Genomic DNA, 22,644 nt, shown 5'->3' with positions numbered 1-22,644 from the left:
TGGTTTTTATAAGCTGTGTAGGTGAGTTTGAGGACCATAGTGCTATGTGGCTTTGATCCCCAAGATGCATATCCCACAGCATGGTGAGGATTGTCATGCCATAACAAGGACTCCTTTTTTTTTTTTTTCCTGCACAGAATCTCAGGCCGACTCTCTTCCTCCTACAACTAATGTCAGAACAAGCTGTGTTATAGCCCCTTCTAGGGAGTTTCTGTCTCCACACTTTTCATAGAGATGAGAGGAAAAGAGCTGCTCTTGGAGTCGAGATAAGTGACATTCTGGAAATATCAGAATGTCCTGTTCTTCAGATTCACTCTCTTAATTTGTACCATTTAACAACTTGGGGATGGCTTGAGAAGGAACTAACATTTTAAGGAAGACATTGGTAAAGCATTCTATTTTAAAAATAGATGCACGGCTGAAGAAGAAAACGGGTTTCTCTCTGTGTGAGTGCACATGGCATTTTGAACCGTTCTGAGCAGGCCTGCAGTCATGAATAATCAGCTATCAGAAGAATAGTTGCCTCTTATGTGTATGGAGGGAGAAACTGAGCACACCAGCTAACAGGAGCTCCATTGCCAATTTCAGTTCTCAAAGTATTTCCACAGGAACTGTCCCCTGTTGGCATCACAGCTGACCTGTGAGATTGGCAAGGCTGCAGCATCTCTCCTTGTAGCCCTGAAGCCAAGCGTTAGGGAAAATTACAAAGAATGCAGAAGCATTCTCCAGATAGGAGGGATTTGTTGTTGTTGTTGTTGTTGTTAGTGAAATTACAGGAGATTTTGTTGGCCAAATGGATCTTATTGGTTAACAAATACTTATTTGCTTTAAGCCAAATGGCAAAATCCTGTATCATAGGAATCCAGAGACACTTCTGGCATACTACATACTCAGGCAGAAGAAAGAGGTTTTTCAAAGATTTAATAAGCCCCCAAATTAAAACAATGCCCCAGGTCCCTTTGACCAGCTCCATTCTCTTGCTGTACAGCATTATAACCATACATTCCTGAGACTGGGGCTGGGGGTGCGAGGGTGAGAATAGAGTGGGGAGAATGCTTTTGGATAGAATCATAACCAAATAGACTATGACTGGTGTCCTTGGAGCGAGTGCAAAAACACTCAAATGTTATAAATTCTACATAGTGTAAACTACATGGAGGGAGACAGACTTTCATTCTCTTTCCTACCTATGCCCTATTTTATTTATTAAGAGCTGTAATTTGGTCTGGGTATTAGAGGCATGCTGGTTTAACAGAGGGATTTTAACTCAATTTGTTGAGAAGGAAAGGAAAATCAGAAAGCCATTTTGCAAGCATTTGATTCTTAAATCTATCTTGCATTAGCAGGGAGAGAGAATGCGTGTCACTTACGTTGTTATAATTACCAGCAGGCTTCCTTCTGTGTGCTATCTATGTAACACAGCATTATCAGTCCCATTTTACAGGTGAAGAAATGGAAATTTAGAAAGGCAAAAGGGTCACACACGTGTACACAGTTAGCCATGACACCTCCCTTCATAGGGAAATCATCAGTGAAAAACTCACGCAGCTCTTGTTCTAATTTACTATTCATTTCTCAGTGTACTGGGCAAGATTATTGAAAACAGTCTTTGTGTTTTTCTTCTCTTGCTCTTATTAGAGTCCTAACAAGATTCATGCAAAAAAAATGGACCTCAGGGATTCTTTCTGATATAAAGTCTTAATCCTTAATCATAGCAGCAACTACTCATCTTGTGATTCCACACCAGGCTTTAAGAACTATGTGTCAGGAACAGTCAAACTTGTAAGCCATATATTTGTCGATAGAGCTCTTTCTATTATAAAAAATGAAAGGAAGAAAACAGAGAGTTCTGTCTTTGCTCTTTCTGACTAGAATTATGAATATGGGCTTAAACAAGTTTATCCATGGTTTCTTCTTCTTTAATTATTTAGCAAAGACATATTTAGTACCTACTAAGCAAAGCAATATTGGGCTATACAAGATAGAAGGAAGAATGATTGTATTCTCCAGAGTTTTACGGTGGGACTACTTTTAACCCCCACCACCAGAACAACAGGTGTAATCATCAGAAATTATGCAATTCAAATACATCATTGCTTTTGCTTTCCAGTGAGTATAAGCTCAGTCAGAGAGGCGATATTCAGCTGCCCAGCTTGTATATGATAAACACATTAACAAGGCTGGTAATATGGAGATTTTGATTCAGACAACCCAGTTTCAAACCCTAGCTCTAACACTTTTTAGCTGTGCAGACTAGGGCAAGTTCTTGAACTGCACTAAACCTTAGCTTCCTCATTTGTAAAATGAAGATAACAATAGATTCTGGAAGGGTTGAATGATAATCAGATGAGATAGTGCATGAACAGAGCTTAGGCTAATAGCCAGGAATAAATATTAGCATCATTATTTGTATCAGAAAGATTCACTGCAGGAAATGACAATTGCCAAATTTCTCCATTAGATCAGCGGTTCTCCATGCTTTCTTGTTTAAGATGTAAAATTTTTGTTCAAGTGCAGTCATGTACAGAAGCCTGGGATATAGAACAGCAAACTGTGGAGTGGTTTGAAGCAGAGAACATGGAGCCCCTTGCAACATCTTCATTCTCCAGTGTGTTCCAAGGAGCATCTCCACAGCATTCTTGGCATTCAGCTTGAAAGTATGATATTAAAGATTATCTTTACATATTGTAATAGTGTTGTATGGTGACAGATGGTAGCTACACTTGTGGTGAGCATAGTATAACATAGAGAGAGAAGTTGAATCACTGTGTTGTATACTTGAAACTAATGTAACATTGTATGTTAACTATCATCAAGTTAAAAAAAAATTTTTTTTTAAAGTAAGCTCCATACCCAGTGTGGCACTCGAACTCACAAACCTGAGATTAAGAGTCCTGTCCTCTACCGACTAAAGTCAGCCAGGCGCCACTAAAAAAATTTTTTAAAGATTGTAAGCTGAGATGTTTTGGTCATTTGAATGTGCCATCTATATTCTAGTATGTATAAGAATTTCATCCAAGTATTTATTTTATGGTCATATTTTACGTTTTAAAAATTGTGAGACTAGGGGTCCTGGGTGGCTCAGTTTATTAAGCATCTGCCTTCGGCTGAGGTCATGATCCTGGGATCCTGGGATTAAGCCTCCCACAGGGCTCCCTTCTCGGTGGGGAACCTGCTTCTCCCTCTGCCACTCCCCCTGTTCATGCTCTGTCTCGTTGGCTCACTCTCTGTCTCTCTCTCTCAAACAAATAAATAAAATTCTTTTTTTAAAATCAGAATAAATAAAAATTGTGAGACCAGGGCAATATGTTCATGAATTTCCTTTATAATTAAGAAATGCATCATAGAAATTCAGCATTGTTTATTCAATAATTCCACAAATTTGTATTAAGCATTATTTATACACCAGACCCTGGTAGGATCTTGCCTTATGCAGAAAAGTCAGAAAGATTCAAAGTGCATTTTGGGCAGGAACCATGTTTAACTTTTTCATGACCAAATCCCCAGAACTTGGCACATGCCCGCCATATAGCTCACACTCCATAAACAGTTGAACTGAAATTTTTAGGCTAATGAATGATTGCCCTCTCACTTTAGGGCATTAACAAAGTTTCTGTGGATTTCAGAATTGTTCTTCCCTATTGAGAACATGAGCCTCTAAGTAGGCTATAGCTGTGATATGTAAAACCCTAGTCCCCTTCTCTCCAGAGACAAAGTCTTTCTGGCTATTGAGGGAATATCTAATGGGACTAAGCCCCTCTGTTGGCTTGGAAAGTTTAATTAGAGCAGATATGAATGCAGAAGATTACCCAGAAATTATAAATCTGGAGTCATTGCTGAGGCCCAGGAGATCATGGATAGACTTCTGGGAATCCATAAACTGTCCTCTACCAAGTATTGAAAAGCTGCAGCTCTCCACATACCTGCTCTATAGGCTGAGTAGATTGACCAGTGTACTATGAATATTCAGAAATACCAACTCAAAACCAATTTTCAACAAATATATGTTTGCTTTAAGCCATATGCCTCAGTGTCATTTCTATATTCCCTCATATTCAAGGGAGGAAAATCTGCTAAATCTTTCTGAACAGGGCATAGGCTTTCCTTTCCAAAACATGATAAGCTCTTCTCTCTAGAGGAGAAATGAAAGAGTTATGCATCATGTCTATAAAGCAAACAGAAGATGGCAAAGATGATCACTATCAAGATTATAACTGACATCGCTATTGTTATACGTCAGATGTTTGCTGTGTACTGAGCAGTCTGCATGTATTAGTTTACCAGTGTCCAATTTTATAGGTGAGGACATGGGACAAGACTATATGAATGATAAGGGACAGAACTGGAACTCAAATCCACCTGTTCGTATCATCAAGTTCCAAGTGGGAAAGAGCTGGGACACTCAAATTGACTCATTGAGAGGAGTTTTTTAAAAGAGGTACATTAAAAAGAGGTGGGCAAGGTTTAAATAAAGCAAAAAGGGATGATGCATGTACTGTACCTAGTAAGTAACAGAGGGGAGCTGTCACCAGCCCAGGCCTGAAGGGTCAACTGCAGGGAGAGAGAGACACACAGAGAAAAACTGTATGGAGAAGGCAACTTCACAGCACCTGTGGCCTTTGCCAGAGAGATGTATCCAATCAGCGACCCATCAGGAGGGATCAAGAGAATAAATACCCAGACCACAGTTTCCTCCCACTCTCTGATCTGACTATACTTCCCACTAGCTGCACCTCCCATTGGGATGATGTGGGGAAAGGTTGCTTATTGATGTGGTCATTTAGGTCACCCTGCTGGGACACAGAGTGGGCAGGAAAGGGAGTCTAGAAGGAGAAAAAGAAGCTGGCCAGCACAATACCTTCCTAAAGGAAAGAGCACTTAACCATACGTGTTCTGTCCCTAGATGATCTCTCATTAAGCAAATCATCTTTGCTTAGCTGCTCTGTGCCAGATACTCTGCTTTGGGCTGAGGACTTGGAGATAAGTAAGTACTATCCTCCCTTCGAAAAGCTTAGACTCATGGTGTTCAGAAAAATGGGTCTTAAACATGTTTGATTTGCTATTTTAACTACTATTTTGTCTCCTTTTTCCTCCCAGGTGGGACTACATTTCCAACAAATATGCTAACACTCCTCAAAGCTTGTCCCACTATATTTCTTAGCTTCCCCTGTTTCCACAAACTTCTCTATGTTCAGCTTCTTTTAGCTAGCCTTGACCTCCAGTGAGGAAAGCTAATGACCTAATAAATAAATATGTTCAAGTGATACTGATTTTATTTTGTCTCATTAGATATTTGAAAAGGAAAAGACACAGAGTTGGAGAAAAATACTCTTAATGTTACAAAGGTAATAAAAGGCAAGAGGTTTAGAAAGTTCTGCCCTGACTCTGTATCCCTGTTTGCATTAGAATAAATTGTATTTTACCCCTGGTAGGAGTTGTGCTCAGTGAGAGCAGGGAAAGCACCATTAAAGATGTCAAGATTGTTCCGTAAGTGGATTGATTGTAAGTACTCTCGTTGCTATAGCTTGAAAGAGTTGAAATTGTTTTGGAAGCAAAATGGAAGAACCTTAGCTAACTCCCTTGGTCCTTTATTAGTATGGCCAGAGTAATCTTCTTGTCTTTGATTACCTCCCTTCCCCCACAGCAAAGGAGAGATCCTCATGGTGCTGGAATCTTCCTCTCTGTGTTTGCTAAATGCTTAGAAAGCTAGGTCTCCCACTGTCTAACCCTGGAGCAGGCAGGCCTGAAAGGACTCCTAATGAGAGGCCAGATGTTTAGGAATAGAAGCTGTAAGGGAGAGGAACTGTTACATGCACCAGAAGGTATGTCCACCAAAGGAGAGACAATCTTTCCAGTTCAAAGAAAAAAAGAATGTTTGAAGTTATCTGAAGGCCCTGTGCAGTTGAAAGATCAGAGTTAAAGATTGGACCATATTGGAAATTAGCATTGCTAATGAGATTTTCAGAGACTCACAGATTATTTTAATCTACTTAACCTTCTCTACAAATACTCGACTTAGAAAACACTGTAGTTCTATTTTTAATAGTCTAATAATGGATAAATGTTATTTTTAAGGCAGTAGCAACAATGTCAATATCGCTTTTCAAACAAGAACAATCAAATAATGGCATATGGCTTTATTTTTGTCGGTTCCAATGGCATGTTAGAGAGTGGTAGCCAACTGTCTGAACTGTCTGATAAATTGGAAGGTAAGGACAGTCTAAATGGCTAGCTGACAGGACCATTTCCTCTCTAATGACAAATGCACAGTTGAGTATCAAAATACCAGCTTCTCTGTGTGGGCCTAGGTGAACTGAACGCTGGGAACCCAAGTTTCTGTAAAACATCTGATCAGTGTGGTTCACTACAGGAGCCCTCCCCTATCATTGACATGATCTCCACTTAAATCAATATGATGCTGAAATCTGCAACCTTTAAGGAGTGTTCCCTGAATAAGGAAGTAAAAACAGTCTGTGTCCATTAATATGAATAAATCAATCACCCTTGTTCACCTGCCCTGTATTTCAAGGCTAAGCTTCTTTTATGAACTTAGATTTCTTTGCCTCTGTCTCAAGCCTAATTTGTTCTCATGTTGATTTATTCATTTATTTATACATTTGTTTATCCAACAAATATCAATTGAGCACCTGCTATGTGCCATACTCTGTGAAATGCCAAAGATATAGTGTTGAGTGAAACAAGTTTCCTGCTTTCATAGAGGTTATCTCCTAGTGAAGAAAGATAATCAATAAGACAATAAATAAATAAGGGCAATAAGAAATACCCCCCCAAAACAACACATCTCACACACACATACCAATGACAATTTAAAAAATAGGATAATGTGAAAGAGGGTAGCTAGAAAGAGAGAGGTTTTCTTTTGGGTAGGTGGTCGGGGAAGAAGGCCCCTCTACAGAACAGAGATAGGTAAGAAGTGAATGTCAGAGGAAGAGATAGTAGGCAAAGATCTAAGGAGAGAATGTTCTAGGCAGAAGGAATAGCAAGTGTAAAGGCATAGAAGGCCAGTGTGGCTGAAGAGTAGGGAGGGAGAGGGTTGGAATTCGATGCAAAAGAAAAAAGAGCCAGGACACAAAAGGCTTTGTAGCCACAGTAAAGAATTCCAGTTTTACTTTAAGCCTACTGGACAGCTATTGAAATTTTTCTCAGATGAGTGATATGATTTAATTTATACTTTCAGTAGCTCAATCTGGATAATACACGGAGAATGATTTATAGGGATAAGAGTAAAAGGATGACCTGTTGGTGATTTATTGCATTGGTTCAGGTGAGAGATCATTGGTGGTAGTGCAGTAGCAAGGAAGATGTAGAGAATGTTAACACTTTATTTGGCACAAAATATGGGGCCAGAAAAGGTAACTCAACCATCAGATTTGAATTGAATTTTTAGTCTTAGACCCTTATCTAGTCAAAGTGGACCCAGGAAGGCCTTTAGAGATCATTCAGTGGAAACCTTCAATTCAAACATGAGAAAAACTGAAGTGGACATTTTAGGGGACATTTTAGGGGACACACAGGGGTCATTGAACAGATCGCTAGCAATCCCAAGACTGAGCCTCATGCCTCCTATCTCCCAGGATGTTAAGTAAGGTGGCCAAGTTCAGACAAAATCAGCAGAGCCTGGGCATGGGACTTGTTAGCTCAGTAGACCTTCTGTCTACACTAGGGTTCCCAGTCTCCACACTGTGAGAAGAGCTGTGGAGTTATTTCAGGGTCCGTGTATCTATATGTGGATTACTCATACACTGTAGGTTAAATTTTAAAAAGTGTGGGTACCATCATGTAGTACTAGAGGGGAGTAGTTAACAGTTTGGAGTCTGGCATCTGACTAGGTTCAAGTCTTGGCTTTATCAAATATTGACTGTGTACCTTTGAACAGGTTACTTAACTTTGGGTCTTGATTTCCTCTCTGGTAAACTGGAATGAAAATAGTAGCTGTTCCTAGTTTTTGTTTTGTTTTGTTTTGTTTTTAAAGATTTTATTTATTTATTTGACAGAGAGAGACAGCCAGCGAGAGAGGGAACACAAGCAGGGGGAGTGGGAGAGGAAGAAGCAGGCTCCCAGCGGAGGAGCCTGATGTGGGGCTCGATCCCAGAACACCGGGATCACGCCCTGAGCGGAAGGCAGACGCTTAACGACTGTGCCACCCAGGCGCCCCTATTCCTAGTTTTGTGATGCCCACTTAAGATAATCCATTTATATATAGGATAGGGTAGGATAGGATAGGATAGGAAAGGAAAGGAAAGGAAAGGAAAGGAAAGGAAAGGAAAGGAAAGGAAAGGAAAGGAAAGGAAAGGAAAGGAAAGGAGGAAGGAAGGAAGGAAGGAAGGAAGGAAGGAAGGAAGGAAGGAAGGAAGGAAGGAAGGAAGGAAGAAGAAAGGAAGGAAGGAAGGAAATCACTTAGAAGAGTATCTGGCACAGAGCAAATATTCAAGAAATGTTCACTATTATTATGTGGAAAACAAAACTTTTCTTTTACTTGAAATGGGGCTCTTAATATTCAAAAGGGATGAGACTGACTCACTCTCCATCCTGAAAAAATTATTAAGTGTTGTTGTCCCCTATGGGTGTGTGGCTAGAACAGCGGCTTCCTCAGCTCTGCTCCAACACCGCCCACCAAGCAGCCACCTGGCAGGAACTGTGGCCTTCAGCACAGGGACGTTATTCCTTCACTCAATTTTTCATTCATTTATTCAACAAATGTTTACTGGGTGTGAACTTAAATGCCTGGTGGTTCGTAGCCATTTTTGTTCTGCTTCGACTGTGTTCACTTGCTTAATTTACTCCCCTGAGTAACTTCCCTCATTGAAATGCAGTGATTTTTCAACTGGCAGATGAGGGGTGGTGGCAGAGAGAGTAAGGGGGCGTAAGGTTCCTATCAGAATTTCAAAGGGGCCATGGGGTGTGCACAATTTGAAGCATTCATAAGTACCCCCAAAAGCTTGTGTGTAAGGAACACGCGGATCAAAAGTGGAGGAGAAAGGCAGCTGGAGGATCCTTATCGCAGGTCATCTGAGTGTGGTGTGGTCTGGGAAGCACCGCCTTAGCCATCTTTCGTTTGTTCCCCACACGTCTCCAGTGACAGCACTATGAGGTGTTAGCATGCCCATTTTACAGAAGACTGAGGCTCAGAGATCTTAAGGGGCTTCCCAAGTCACTTGACTGGTAAGTGGAGGTTCAGAGCTAGACCCTGGGTTGCCCGACTCCTCATCGTGTTTTGCTTGTCTGTTTGTCTGTTTGGTCCTACATCCTCCCATAGGACCCACTGCCTTTTCCTGCCCACTGATTGTTACTCTGTGTATGGAGAAGGAAGAAAGTAAGTCAAGGAGGTGGTGGTGATAATGGTGATGTGATAGGGTGTGGTGGTGATGCTGTGTGTGTGAGAGAGAGACAGAGGGGTGGGGGAACCCAAAGAAAGACTCTGGACAAACTCTGAATGAATATCTACCAATAAAAAACATGGTCAGTCAAGGTGAGTTTGGGTCAGGCCATCACCAACTGCACAAAAGATAAAACAGAGACACCAGAGCCAACCTAACACTATTCCTGTACTGAGTGGGGTCCCGAAGCGGGGAACAGGAAGGGAAGAGGCATAGAGGTCTCTTGGGCCATTGTTGTCGTACAGGCCACGGAGAGAAATCACCTGCAGGAAGCCGGTGTGAGGAGAGCGTGGAAGCTGTGGGCAGCCTCTCCATGAATTCAGTACCAATTCCCTCCAAAATGTGTGCCTCAGAATGCCATGATTTTGGTCCTTTGACCTAGCCACGCTCATCTCCTTCCTGCAGAAACCCATTTGTAGGAAAAGCAGACCCAGGTCATGTTTAAACCTCTGAAGCCTTTTTCAGTTTTACGATTTTGCAGAAGCCTTTAAGGAACACTCCTGCGACAAATGATACCCAAGTTGTAATTTGTTCCTTCCCCAGTTGCCAGAGCCCGAAAAGTCTTCCTATACCATCACCTTAATGATTATTTATGGGTGGTGCATGAATTTCCCAAATGGGTATCATGCATAACATCCAGGCATTTCCATAAAAATGAGGGCAATTTTTTTTTAACAAACATATAAACATTTACCTAATCTATGCAAATCTATTCATCAGGATTTTATAAAACCACCACTTCCCACCCACACCCCCAACCCACAAAATCCTGGCTCCTTTTTTGTTTCCCAGTTTGTTTCTAAGCGCTATGTTGAGGGAGGAGGGGGCTCCCGGAGTAAAGGGGGAGATGGTGCTCTCTTCCTGATGCAGCCTGCTTGCGCACAGCAGCCCTGCTCTTGCAGTTGTGAGCAAAGAGCCAAGTGTGGGAGCTCACCATGATGGTAACCACCTCCCCACAAGGCAGGCAGCCTTTCACCAGAGGGAAGTATCAGGTTGCTGTACTTCGGCTGTGGGTTGTCACTGTCTAATAATATGACCGTTTTGCCATCTCTCTGCAAATAAGGCAGAAGCTGCTACCTGATTGGTATAACATCTCACTTTCCCTCCTCATTGATTTTCTTTTTCTCCTCCTTTGCTTCATAAAAAGAGGGACAAGTGGCTGGTGCTGTGGACAGAGAAGCTTTATTTTTAGTATGAGACAACCTCTATTTTCTTTCAGGAGAGGGAAGTTGGATTATCAATTCTTTTGTAAATGTGTATGGTGATATTTGCTCCGGTAAGTTTTTATATCTCTCTTGATTTACTGCTGGCTGTGAAGATGTGTGTGTGTGTGTGTGTGTGTGTGTGTGTGTGTGTGTATTTGCATAGGTACATTAAGCTGCACACTTTTCTTTCCAAATATCATTTTTGAAATCTTTAGTGGTAACATCTTTTTTTTTTTTTTACTTTGCTTTCTTATATTCATATTTTTAAGCCAAAGAGGCTGTGCTGTGTGGTAATGTGATGCTTACCTTAGTTGTTGTTGAAGGATGTGCCGGATTTCTTTTAACATAGTAAGGAAACTATTTAAGCAAACTTATATTTGGCTTTATAAAAATGTAATGTCATTCTACCCCACCCTTCCCGTTTGGAGTGTTTAATGTCCTAAGTATATTCATTGTGCTACAACCTGCTTACCATTTTTAATTAAAGTTTCTTCATCAGTGTCGGAACAAGAATTTCTTAAACTCCATAAATAGCTACCAAACACTGTATGCAGTGCCGAAAGGGGTGTGCTAATTTCATAGGGTCTTATAAAGGTGGAATGAATGAGATGAGTTTCACTGTACGATTGGGTACGTGTGAACCTTTAAATGAACTGAATTTTTGAAAAGTATTCAGATCATTAAAGTAAATCTCTAACATTCCTTGAAAAGATGCCATCACAAGTGGCTGTTGCTTCTCTATGTCTTTCTTTGCACTGTGTGTTTGTGCCACCATCTGTCAGATGCCCAGCCCTGGCTCTCATGTTTCTGTATCCGAAGCTGATCAGGAGCAAAGTTGCTGTTATTAAGTTCAAACTAGTGCAACATGACTATCTGGTCACCGCTGCTCGTAATGACTTTTAAATGCATTACCTGACTAGTTGCGTTTTTCTTTTGTCTCCAGAGAGTCTTAGAAGGTCTAAATTCTCTGTTACTCATTCAGAAGTCTGGGAGAAATTCTGTTAATATAATTACCCTAGACAGAGATGATAAGATGATTAAGTAATAGCTCCAACAGAAACAAACGGATGCTTTAATTTTCTCTTTATGTTACACAATCAACAAATCTGCACAGACTTTCTCATGCTGAAATGAATTAGAATATATTTATAATGAAAGTTAAAGGCAGCTTTGAATGAGAAGCAAGATGAGGTCTGACTATAGATTTTTCAAAGATTTTGAAAGTGAAGTTGAGAATGTCATGCATGCCTAGACCTTATAGGCATAGAATCTTCAGAATAGCAATTATTTAGATCCTGCATCATCTAAGGACAATTCATGGAACTAGTAATGAGTGTCTAGGAATGCACTGATCCTCACATCTACTTTCTTTGGGGCATTCTGCCCCTCACACACCCTTTGCATGCTGGAATGAAGCTATTCTTTTCTGACAAACAGAATTCTGAATTTTGATTAATCTAGTTCAGCCTCAAAAACCCTACAAACACACATGAACTTATATTGCCTGTTACCGGGGTCACAATGTTACTAATAACAGCTTTCAATGCCATAAACCCTCACTGGAACCGAGTGTTCCTTAGCAGATCGTTTATTGAAAAACAAACAAAACTTTTATCCTTGGGCTGTTGGTATTTACTGCTAAATGAAAAGAGCATTGAACATCCCTTTTCCTCCCCACTCATCCTCTCTTCCTCAGCATCCCTAATGCCTTTTGTCATTCCTCTCCTTCCATGGCTTTAGAACAGGTTATGTACAAAGTTGTTACCTGAAAACAGAGTTTATCATCAACGGAAGCTGTTCAGTAATATAGATTAATGAAGATGTGAGAGGGGATAGCACCCTGCGGGTAAAAGCATCTGTCTTTTCCTCCAGGTTGCCAGTTTACAAAAGTGTTAAGCCTCCAAGCGTGCTTGGACTCACTGACACAGGAAAGGCAATGGGGCATCTGTATCTTAAACAGGTCAGGATCCTTAGTTTGACTTAGGGTTAGTGTGCACGGTCTTTAAAAGCATCACTTCAGAAAAGTCCAGAATGCCATCACCAAAAAACTGTTGTAATCCATTCCAAGGAATAAGAATCTGTGCCATGTTGGGGAAAACCATACAGGGAATTTTTATGTCACAATGAGATCATTTATTCTTTTTAGCAAAATAAAGAATGCAATAGTGGCTTCCACTGAGTAAGTACTACTGTCTGCTTAACTGTGCCAAGCATTTAAAATAGCTTATTTAACCTTCACCACCATCCCACAAGGGAGATAACACAACCTCCCCATTCTACAGATGAGAAAATGGAGACATAGGGCAAGTATGTAAGTTGCTTGAATCAACACAGTGATGATGGTGATGATGATGATGAAACAGAACCAGGTAGGTTCATTCTAGAGTCATTCTTTTCATCTGTCCCCTCTGTCAGGGCTTCACTACATCCATGCAATCTTCAATTAACTCCTAGACTGGAATGATTTCCCAGGACTTACAGTAACACACCGTGTTTTTGTTACCGTTTTTCCCCCATTCTGACACTACATAACCTCCTTCTTCTCAGGCTGTGCTTTTGTGACTCCAGGCTAATTATGTGTTTGAAACTGGAGAATGTGTGTTTTATTTCCACTCAACTTGTGCATCTAGAAAGATATGGACATGACGAAAGGGAGCCAGCCTACGGAGAGATATATGCAGAAGTGGCTAAATTAAGGTAGCTTTTTTAACTGATTAAAAGAGATCCATCCCCAGGGGCGCCTGGGTGGCAGAGTTGTTGGGCGTCTGCCTTTGGCTCAGGGCGTGATCCTGGCGTTCTGGGATCAAGCCCCACATCAGGCTCCTCCACTGGAAGCCTGCTTCTTCCTCTCCCACTCCCCCTGCTTGTGTTCCCTCTCTCACTGGCTGTCTCTATCTCTGTCAAATAAATAAATAAATAAATCTTTAAAAAAAAAGAGAGAGAGAGAGAGCCATCCCTTTGACTTTCAATCTTCCGAATGTAGGGTAAAAATAAAGATGGGATGATAACATCAAAATATCAAAATCTCAAGTCTGGTTCATCATTCATGCAAATGTAAAAAGCAATTGCAACTGAATTGATTTATTTGTGGAGAACTTTGTAGAATTCTCAACTTCCTTTTACTCACCCCAGCATGATTTTCTTTCACTTTTGGCTACTGGAAAGAGCTGAGGTGGCACTTCAGGTAGAATATTGCAAAGTGTCTATACCACCTAGGTCGTTAAAAAATGAACACAGCTGCCGATAAGCATGCTGAGGAGCGTGACAAAGTTGAAATCCAGAGTCCCCAAATGCATTCTTTTGCACCTGAGCACTGAGCTTCCCATTTGAAATCCATTTAAGCCAATAAAATTCAGTTGAGTCTTATAGGGGGAAAAATGCACTGACATAGAATCAATATGTTTGAAATTTCTCTTCAACCGGCAGTTTTTGGATTGGAGGCAGGGCATTCCAGTCATGAGGTGAGTCTGTGAAATGCTGCATTTTATTCCCTCCAGTGAGAGAGAACAGATTATGAGTGATGGAAATGTTACTAGAAGATAGAACCCCAGTGCAGGACACCCTTGCTGTATTTCACCAAAACCCAGAGGGATCTAAAAAAAAGAACAAAGAAACAAAACAACCCACCACAAAATGGGAGGACTAAGAGCTAAGGTTTGAGGTGTTGACACCATATTGACTTCTTGGTGTGATTTGCTGTGTCTAATAAGCAATAGCTTTTGAGCTCTCCTCCCACCCTGGTGTAGACACCCAGTTAATTAAAAAGAATTCAGCGTATAGCACACAATAAAGTGTTTCCAAAATGATAGTCATTTTTGTCAGAGGCAAGCTTGGAAACTTATTGATTCTCTATTACTTCTTTTTCTTGCCCTTAAAAAAATAATAATTGGGTGGTTTAATCAGAAAGTGTGGTATTTAGAGCCAGTCAGGATAAAGACATTTAAATCAATCTGCTTTTTCCAAGAGTATTTATGAGGATTCTAAATATATTAGAGCCATCAAATGATCTCTTTTACTGTAACGAAATATGTTGTGCTCAGCCACAGTGCTCATCAAATACAGGCTCTTCCTTAAAACTAAACTTAAAGACAGTTTTATGAGGCGTGTCGTATTTCAGTCTCCATCTGCAAGGTACGGCTTTCTTCGCAGAGGTGATCAAATTCAAAATAAATAGCAGTAGAGATTGTACTTTATCTTACCTGTTTCCTTCTGTCTTTTCTTTGGCTATGGATATGTCTACTTAAACATGAAGAGCTTAAAAATGCTCTATTAAGTAAGGAGAAAGCAGCTGGTATAAGGCATAATGAGTGTTGGAATAGTCTTGAATTTGTCATCAAATATTCTAAGCTGGTATACAAACAGAGCTAGCGGTCCTATTCCGTTCTTGTGTAAGAAAATGGAATCAGTGAGGATTTTGAGCTTGGTGCGAGTACATGAAGTGCTAAATCCTTTCAAAGAGGTTCTTGGTCATCGGTGTATCTTTAAATGTTTAAAGATTAGGGACGAGTTGAAAATGGAAGCAACTCGGTCTTTCTACTCTGCTGACTAATGGACATGCATAATTAATATATTTTACAGTGGTCATTTTTTTTAACACAGATTCTAGCCAGAAGTACTAATGGAAAATTATTCTGGGGCAACTTGAAACACATGCCACTACAGTTTCTGGAAAGCTTATTCCCAGCACAGGACAAGCAGTTCACTGTGGAGCTTTGGGTTGGCTGGTATAACTGGATAATCATGACATTATGATTCTTTGGGGGACTGATGTGTTGGGCACAAAAAGTTTTTATTGATATCCCTGTGTGACCTCCTTAGCCTTGCTTACTGAATCTTTAAATCCTTCCAAATTACCACACATTGTCTCAGTGTAGACTTTCTGGCAAAGATATGACACATATTTCAGGCTTATTTTATTTCTGGTATAAAGTGGCCTTAAGAATGTTTGCATCCAGTACGAATTATTAGTGCAAGGATTTTTTAAGTCACCATATTGACATCTACCTCTCAGTGATGAACCCATATATCTTTATCTGGTTTTGGATCTCTGTAACAGAGAAAAATGGTTACAATTTTTCAAAACCTAAGGCTTTCAAATTGCCTTCCTATGAAATTGGATGGTTGAGACTTAAATTTTTTTCAACTGGAAAATTTTTTAAAAATTATTTGGGGGAAGATTTGAGGGAAAGATTGGAACATTGACTTCACCATGCTCTTCTTTCATTCATCACATATTTAAGGATGCCTGCCATGTGCCAGGCACCAAGCTAGGTATGGGAGACACACGGATGAACAGATAATATTGCACTCCCAGAACTAAATGCCTTTTATTTTCCATTTTCTCACCTAAACCTACTTTCTATTTCATGGCCCAGGATGTGTCTCCCTAAAAGCATAATTGAACTGTTTTAGCAAGACATTTGCAGGAAATATGTGCTTTTGGTCCTATCTGTTCATGCTCAGAGAAGGAATAAGAATGAATCCACTTATTTACAGATGTGATTACTGTCTGGCTGAAATGGATGGTTTGAAGGGAGTAGATAGAAGAGTTCATGCAAAGCTTGTGTCTTATAAGCATTATTTCTTGCTCCTGGCATTCTCAGATTTGATAGGCTGTGCTATTCTTGCCTAGAGTTAGGGGTGAAAAGTAAGGGAAGAAGCTTTGACAGGGCAGGAAAGTAAAGAAGATGAAGCATAAACTGAGAGGAAACCTAGAAGAACTAAGATTTTCTATGGCCATCTGAATTAGATTTAGCTTACATTACCTGTTCTCTGTTGGTGTTCCATTCCCTCACCCATCTATTCAACAAATATAGATAGATAGATAGATAGATAGATAGATAGATAGATAGATAGACAGACAGACAGAGTCCGCTTTATGCCAGGTACAGTGCTAGATGCTAGGGCACAAGAATAAACAAGATATACTGGTTTCTTCCCTCATGCAACTTGTAATAAGCCAGGATTTCTCAACCTCAACACTATTAATATTTTGGCCCAGATAATTCATTGATGTGGGGGGTTGTTTTATGCGCTGCAGAATGTTTAGCATCATGTCTGGCCTCTATCCACTAGATGTCAGTAACAACCCCCACCACCACCACCAAGTTGTGACAACCAAAATCATCTCCAGGCAATGCCTAATAACCCCTGGTTTAGAACAACTAGGCAAGAAACTTAGTGATCATTAGTGATCATCATCTGCTTTGATCAATACTTCCCATTTCATTTCTGCTTTTCTGACTTTTAGATGCCTTGCTGCATGGTTTACCCCAAGATTTTTATTCTGTTTTTTCCCAAACATTCTGAATAACTTGCCTAACAAAGACAAATAAGATATCTCTATGTCTTTTTTATCCCTTCTATATAAGACTTTACTACGTTCACTTGGCTTACATTGTCTCATTTGATTCCAGCAATCAACAAATGAGGCAGTGTTAAAATATTACAAACTTTTAACAGATGAAAAAATGGACATTTAGAATGGCTACATGCAGTTAATGATAATAGAACCTGGCTTCACACTCGCATATGCTGACTAAAAATCCAGTGTTTTCTAAAGAATTATAATATTTAATAGAAAAAAAGGTAAGTACATTTAAAGCACACCTTTTCTCTTTGAGGCTATTTTGGAAACAAATGCAGTGTAGTAGTGGATGGAAGACCAAAGACTTGACTCCTTACTCAGTATTTATTAGCTGGGAAGTTTGGGACCATCCGTTTACACTCTTGGAATTTCCTTGGTAGTTCAGGGAATATAGAGTGATACATTGCAAAAGCCAGAGGAAGTCCTAGAGATCAGTCTAGCAGAGTGGATAGGGCCCAGCTTTTGAAGTCAGATGGACCTACCGTATGAGTCAGCATCCCGGCAGGAAAAGATGACACCCTTAAAACATCTGACCTCTTCCTGATGACTGTAAAATGTTAAAACTTAATTTCTTTAAGTCTGAAAATTGAAGCCCCAGGAGGTGAGTGAAGTTTCTCAAGACCTTATGGATGAATTTGGTACAGAAGTAAGACAAAAGCAGAGCTTAATGTCCTTCCATACAAATGACCTGAAAAATCATTTCGAATGGAGAAAGGCCAATTTATAGTTCTGGCACACACCAGAAATGTACATGTTCTGGGCTATTGCCAGATGTCTGGGTGCTGAGATAGGTCCCCAGTGGTTTTAATTGAGTACACCCAAGAACCTCTGGGGTGAGTGTAACCATGTTTCTAGCCTCATTAGAAGCTACAGAGGCATGGAATATCTTGATGGACCTTAGAAGAGTGAAAGACATTGAGAAGACCTGGAAAGCAGGTGGTAATTTGCCATGGAGCTCATCACACAGGTTCCTGAGCTTGAATAGATGCATGGCTTTCCCAGGAGAGGGGCTCATATTGTACCTGTGCCCATATTCTTGTTAAAAGGTATCTGTAAATATTGAGACACTTGGCACATTTGCCAAGATAAAAGGCTTTCTAAGCATACTGTTCTGGCAGAATGCCCATCAACAAAACTGTCTTCTGCCTGCACTATCTTGGAGAACTGACTTGGAATGAGAGGAAATCAGTCCAAATCCTGGCTCTGCCACTTTTGCTCCTTTAGACCATTCATTTGCTTGCTCTGGGCCTCAGTCTCTTCATCTGTAAAATGGAAATAATGCTTCCTCTCCCTAGAGTTGCAGAGTGGATTGCTGTCATAGACAATATAGGAAAGCCTTGTTGAGAACGTGCAAGCCTAGACACTATTGTGTCTCTCTATTGTCACTATTGTCACTGTCATCATTTCCTTCCTTGTGCAAAGGCCATTCTGTTATCAGTTTTCACTCCATGCCCTGATGAGTGCATGAGGTAGGGAAAACGTTTTCCCAGTCCACCAGGAAAATGACTGCAGTTATGGGATGTGTCTCAAGTTGTCTGGAAATGCTTTGATGGGCAATTCCATCTCAAAGGGAGACTTACGTCCATATTATAAATTGCAGAGATGGTATCATCACTGAAGAATAACTATAATACAACCAAATGCAATATGGGTAAAGCAACTCCCTGTGATCAGCTCATCTTAAAAAAAGCCCATGAATTCTACTCCTTTGGAACCTTTTCACCCCCTTCTGTCCAGGCATAATCCTTTTGCTGTGGTGGGTGGGAAAGGGGGTAGGCATGACCTCTGATTTTGGTGCATCATGTTCTAATACTGTGTGACTTTAATCCTCTCCTCTTTCTATGTGATCCCAGAAGCTCCTCGGGAGAGTTCACAAATGCAGATTTTCTCCTCCCTGAGGACCAAAGATCAGGGAAAGCCTCTCAATACCTGCCCTGGGTTCCTTATTGCCCCCAATGAAGGAAATTCAAAGGTTTCTCATATTTCATATTTTATTTACCTCAAAACACCTCCTGACACATCTGATCAGAAACCTCGGTTAGCTCATATTTTTTTCCAGGACCATTATCTGCTGGCAGTCCTTCCCTAGACTCCTTTCCCTCAGCTTACTTTTTCACTCCAGACTGGCATTTATAAACTCCTCATCCGGTGAGGAATTTGGAAAACACTTCCTCCAAACCTGCCCCAGACCAGTTCCCCAGGATAATTTTTTTCTCCCTCTTCCACTGCCCCTATCCTCTAGGAGATTGTCTCTCAAACTGTTTTTCTGTGGGTCTCTTCCGGAAGGCAAGGATGTTTTCTTATTCATTCACTCATTCACTTGTTCATACATTCATTCATTTACGCAGTCTACTGCATGTATTGAGCAGTGATGGTGTGCCAGGCTCAGTGTTAAAATTTGGGATACAGAGAAGCACCTAGCTGGCTCAGTTGGTACATCATACAACTCTTAATCTTGGGGTCATGGGTGCAAGTCCCATGTTGGGTATAACGATAACTTAAAAAAATCTTTAAAAAAAATTTGGGATACAGAGGTGACTAAAACAGATGTAGGACCTACTCTTCTAAGATTTGCAGTCTAATGGGAGAAGAGTCAATTTAAAAATCCCTCCAAAGTGATTTAATTACCATTGTAGTAAGTGCTAAAAGCTAAGCCATCTTGGGTACTAATTATGTGACAGGCACGGCTCCAAGTGTTTTATGCATATTAATTCACTTAATCTTCATAGCCACTCTTTGAAGGAGTTAAAAGGAGGAAGGATGAGAGCCCATAAAATCCTGAAGGACATGGACTCCTTTCATAAGTCTAGAGATATTGAATGAGGGTCACACAATAGGACATGATAAGAGATCATATAGCTGACACTTATGCAGCACTTACTGCATACCCAGCACTGTGCTTTCCACCCCACAGAGTCTGAACCATTACAATAGCATGATGAAGAATCACTGTTATTATTTTAAAGATGGGCAAAAGGAGATGTAGAGCCTGAGTCACTTGTCCAAGGTCACACGTTTTTTAAGTGGTGAGTCTGAGACCTAGGCCTGGGCTCTTACATATTATGTTAACCTGGAAAAAGCTGATCAGAACACTCCTCATTTGGTGCATATCCTGGAAAATGCTGTTAAAATGGGGGACAAGAGGGTCCTTTTAATGTGTATCTGAATAGGAAAAGCAATGATCCTTGTTAGAGTGAAATGGAACTTGGGGGGCCTAGGGATGTGGAATCCTTAGCCTTTAAGCATATTGCAAGGGTGGACTGAGACCAGCGGCATGGCCTGGGGACCTTCTTGGATGTGCAGAATATTGGGTTCCATGCCAGATCTACTGAGTATCAGAATCTACATTGAGATGAGCTTTAGCTGATTTACATACCCAGTTAAGTTCTAGAAACTCATCTGTAGAACAAGTTAAAAGACTGGGCTTCCAGCTCTGGTTTTGATGCCACTGACCAGTTGTTTGAGCTGCCCAGATTTTCTTTGTTCTGCCTCTTCAGTGGGGGTGACCTCAACCCACCTCATGGTTGGCATCAAGGGTCACCTCCCCACCACCCCCTGCCAGAAGAACCTGGAGCTGTTGGGAAAAAAATTCTGTAGAAACTCTGCGTCTCTTTAACTTCCAGAATCTTTTTCTCCTAGTGAGATCCATGGACCATTTACATCAAAATCACCTGGAGAGTTTATTATAAATGATGTTTAGATTCAAAGTAGACTTCTCAGAGCAACAATAAATGCCAAAATTATAGTGTAATATCTTTTCTTTATTTTAATTTTTTATTATGTTATGTTAGTCACCATACAGTACACCATTAGTTTTTGATGTAGTGTTCCATGATATAGTGTAATATCTTTAAACACTAAGAGAAAATGACTGTCAGATTAGAATTGAAGATTCCTCTTATAGTATTTATCCAGAACAAGGATGTAATAAAAACATTATCAGACAAACATTAAGTCACATTTAATGTTTACCTTTAATCTTTTTTTGGGAGGAACTATCAGTGTGGAATGTGTACTTAAGATCTACCCAAACCTTGGGTTCAAATTCTGGCTCCCTTTCCCCACTTGCTATGTGACTTTTAATCCAGTGACTTACATTTCTTGAACCCCAGTTTTCTCATCTATGAAGTTAGGAAAGAATTTTCACCATGGCGGAAGGAGGGGCTGTTGTCAGGTCTTCAATAGTATTTATAAGTATGTGACAACTTGTACTAAACTAAGTAAGTCATAATAGTTATTATTAAACAAAATGAAATTTCATAAAGTTACCCTCAAATTATTTGTAATATCATGACATAATCATGAAATTATAGTTTGGTTACTATAAATAGAAACCTACTTTGAAAATTTTAGAAGTGATGTTTAATTTAATTTAGCATGTGTATGTTATCATTTCATTCATTCATTTATTTAGTCATTCAACACACAGTATTTAAGATTCTACTAAGTGCATGGAACTTTACCAGTCACTGGAAATGCGGGAGTGTTATATGTTACTCAGAAGGTTGGAGATGGGGGGAAATAAATAATAGAAAATGTTAGATCATGGTAAGAGCTATGGAGAAATATAAATCAGATATAGAAGACCTAATTCTTTTAAACCCATATTTTCATAAATTAAATTAAATAGTCAATTTATTAAGAGAAACCTACAGCAAGGCTTTAGGAGTGTAAATAACTATTTTTCATCCTTGTGAATTTTCAGATTTTCCCTCTAGGTTTTCTTTAAAATCTGCAGTCACCCTATTTGAAGCATTTAAATGGATTCAAGGCTTGATGACCAACTTTCCATCTTCCCACAGGATGTTTGACAATTGCAGGTTCATGGCACTGAATACTTGATGGTGTCATGCATCATGCCTTGTGATATAACAGTAACCCCAGGAAACAAATAGATTAATTGTATATTGAGTTTTCCATCAAGTGAGGTAAACTGTGGCTCAGAAAGTTCATTTTCAATTGACCCAGGAATTCAGTACTGGTAAGTGGTGGTGTGAACAGTCAAACCCAGGTCTTCTCTCCCCAAATTCAACATGAATTCTACCATAGAACCTTGCCTTATTTGACAATCCCTAAAAGCCTCATAAAAGAAAGGTTAGGGCTCCAGGATAGTGAATGGCTCTGTGTGATGTCATTGCTCTGCATTATGGGGACTTGTCAAGGTTATTTTAGGTTTAAACTATCACCATTGTCTAAATATGTTGGTATTAGGGATGAAAGTGAAATAAATAATATACTGGCAAATAGAATATATGAACCATGGAATATCAGCTTCAAAACAATTGTACATATATTTGGGGCACCTGGGTGGCTCCGCGGTTAAGCGTCTGCCTTCGGCTCAGGGGGTGATCCCAGGATCCTGGGATCGAGCCCCACATCAGGCTCCTCTGCTGGGAGCCTGCTTCTTCCTCTCCCACTCCCCCTGCTTGTGTTCCCTCTCTCGCTGGCTATGTCTATCTCTGTCAAATAAATAAATAAATAAAATCTTTAAAAAAAAAAACAGTTGTACATATGTTAAAAACACACACACACATACACACAAACCTGTTAGGCTATTATGGAATTTTCCAAACCAATTTTACTTAAGGTTTAGAACAGGCTTTTAAAGCATTTTTCTCCTAATATCTCTTTTATAATACCCTCTGATTTCAATGTAGGAAAAATTTTATTCCTA

At 40.0% G+C, this 22,644-nt stretch overlaps 1 protein-coding gene across 2 annotated transcripts in view; it reads left to right on the top strand.

The window, feature by feature from the left end:
• SYNPR (synaptoporin) overlaps positions 1-22,644 on the top strand; it is a 296,295-nt gene that overhangs the window by 133,132 nt on the left and 140,519 nt on the right. The window contains exon 1 of one of the 2 annotated variants that reach the window (XM_045807516.2): positions 10,459-10,674. The exons of the other annotated variant lie outside the window; for it this stretch is intronic. Within the exon in view, the coding sequence (XP_045663472.1) occupies positions 10,651-10,674 (24 nt within the window). The 5' untranslated portion in view covers positions 10,459-10,650. Of the gene's footprint in view, positions 1-10,458; positions 10,675-22,644 lie in introns of those variants that run through there. 2 annotated transcript variants of the gene reach the window in all.

Source organism: Ursus americanus, chromosome 14, assembly GCF_024610735.1.
Source record: "Ursus americanus isolate L20-20 chromosome 14, mUrsAme1.1.p, whole genome shotgun sequence".
Classification (NCBI taxonomy): domain Eukaryota; kingdom Metazoa; phylum Chordata; class Mammalia; order Carnivora; family Ursidae; genus Ursus; species Ursus americanus.
The sequence above is the reverse complement of the archived record's forward strand: the minus strand, read 5'-3'. Positions and strand labels throughout refer to the sequence as shown.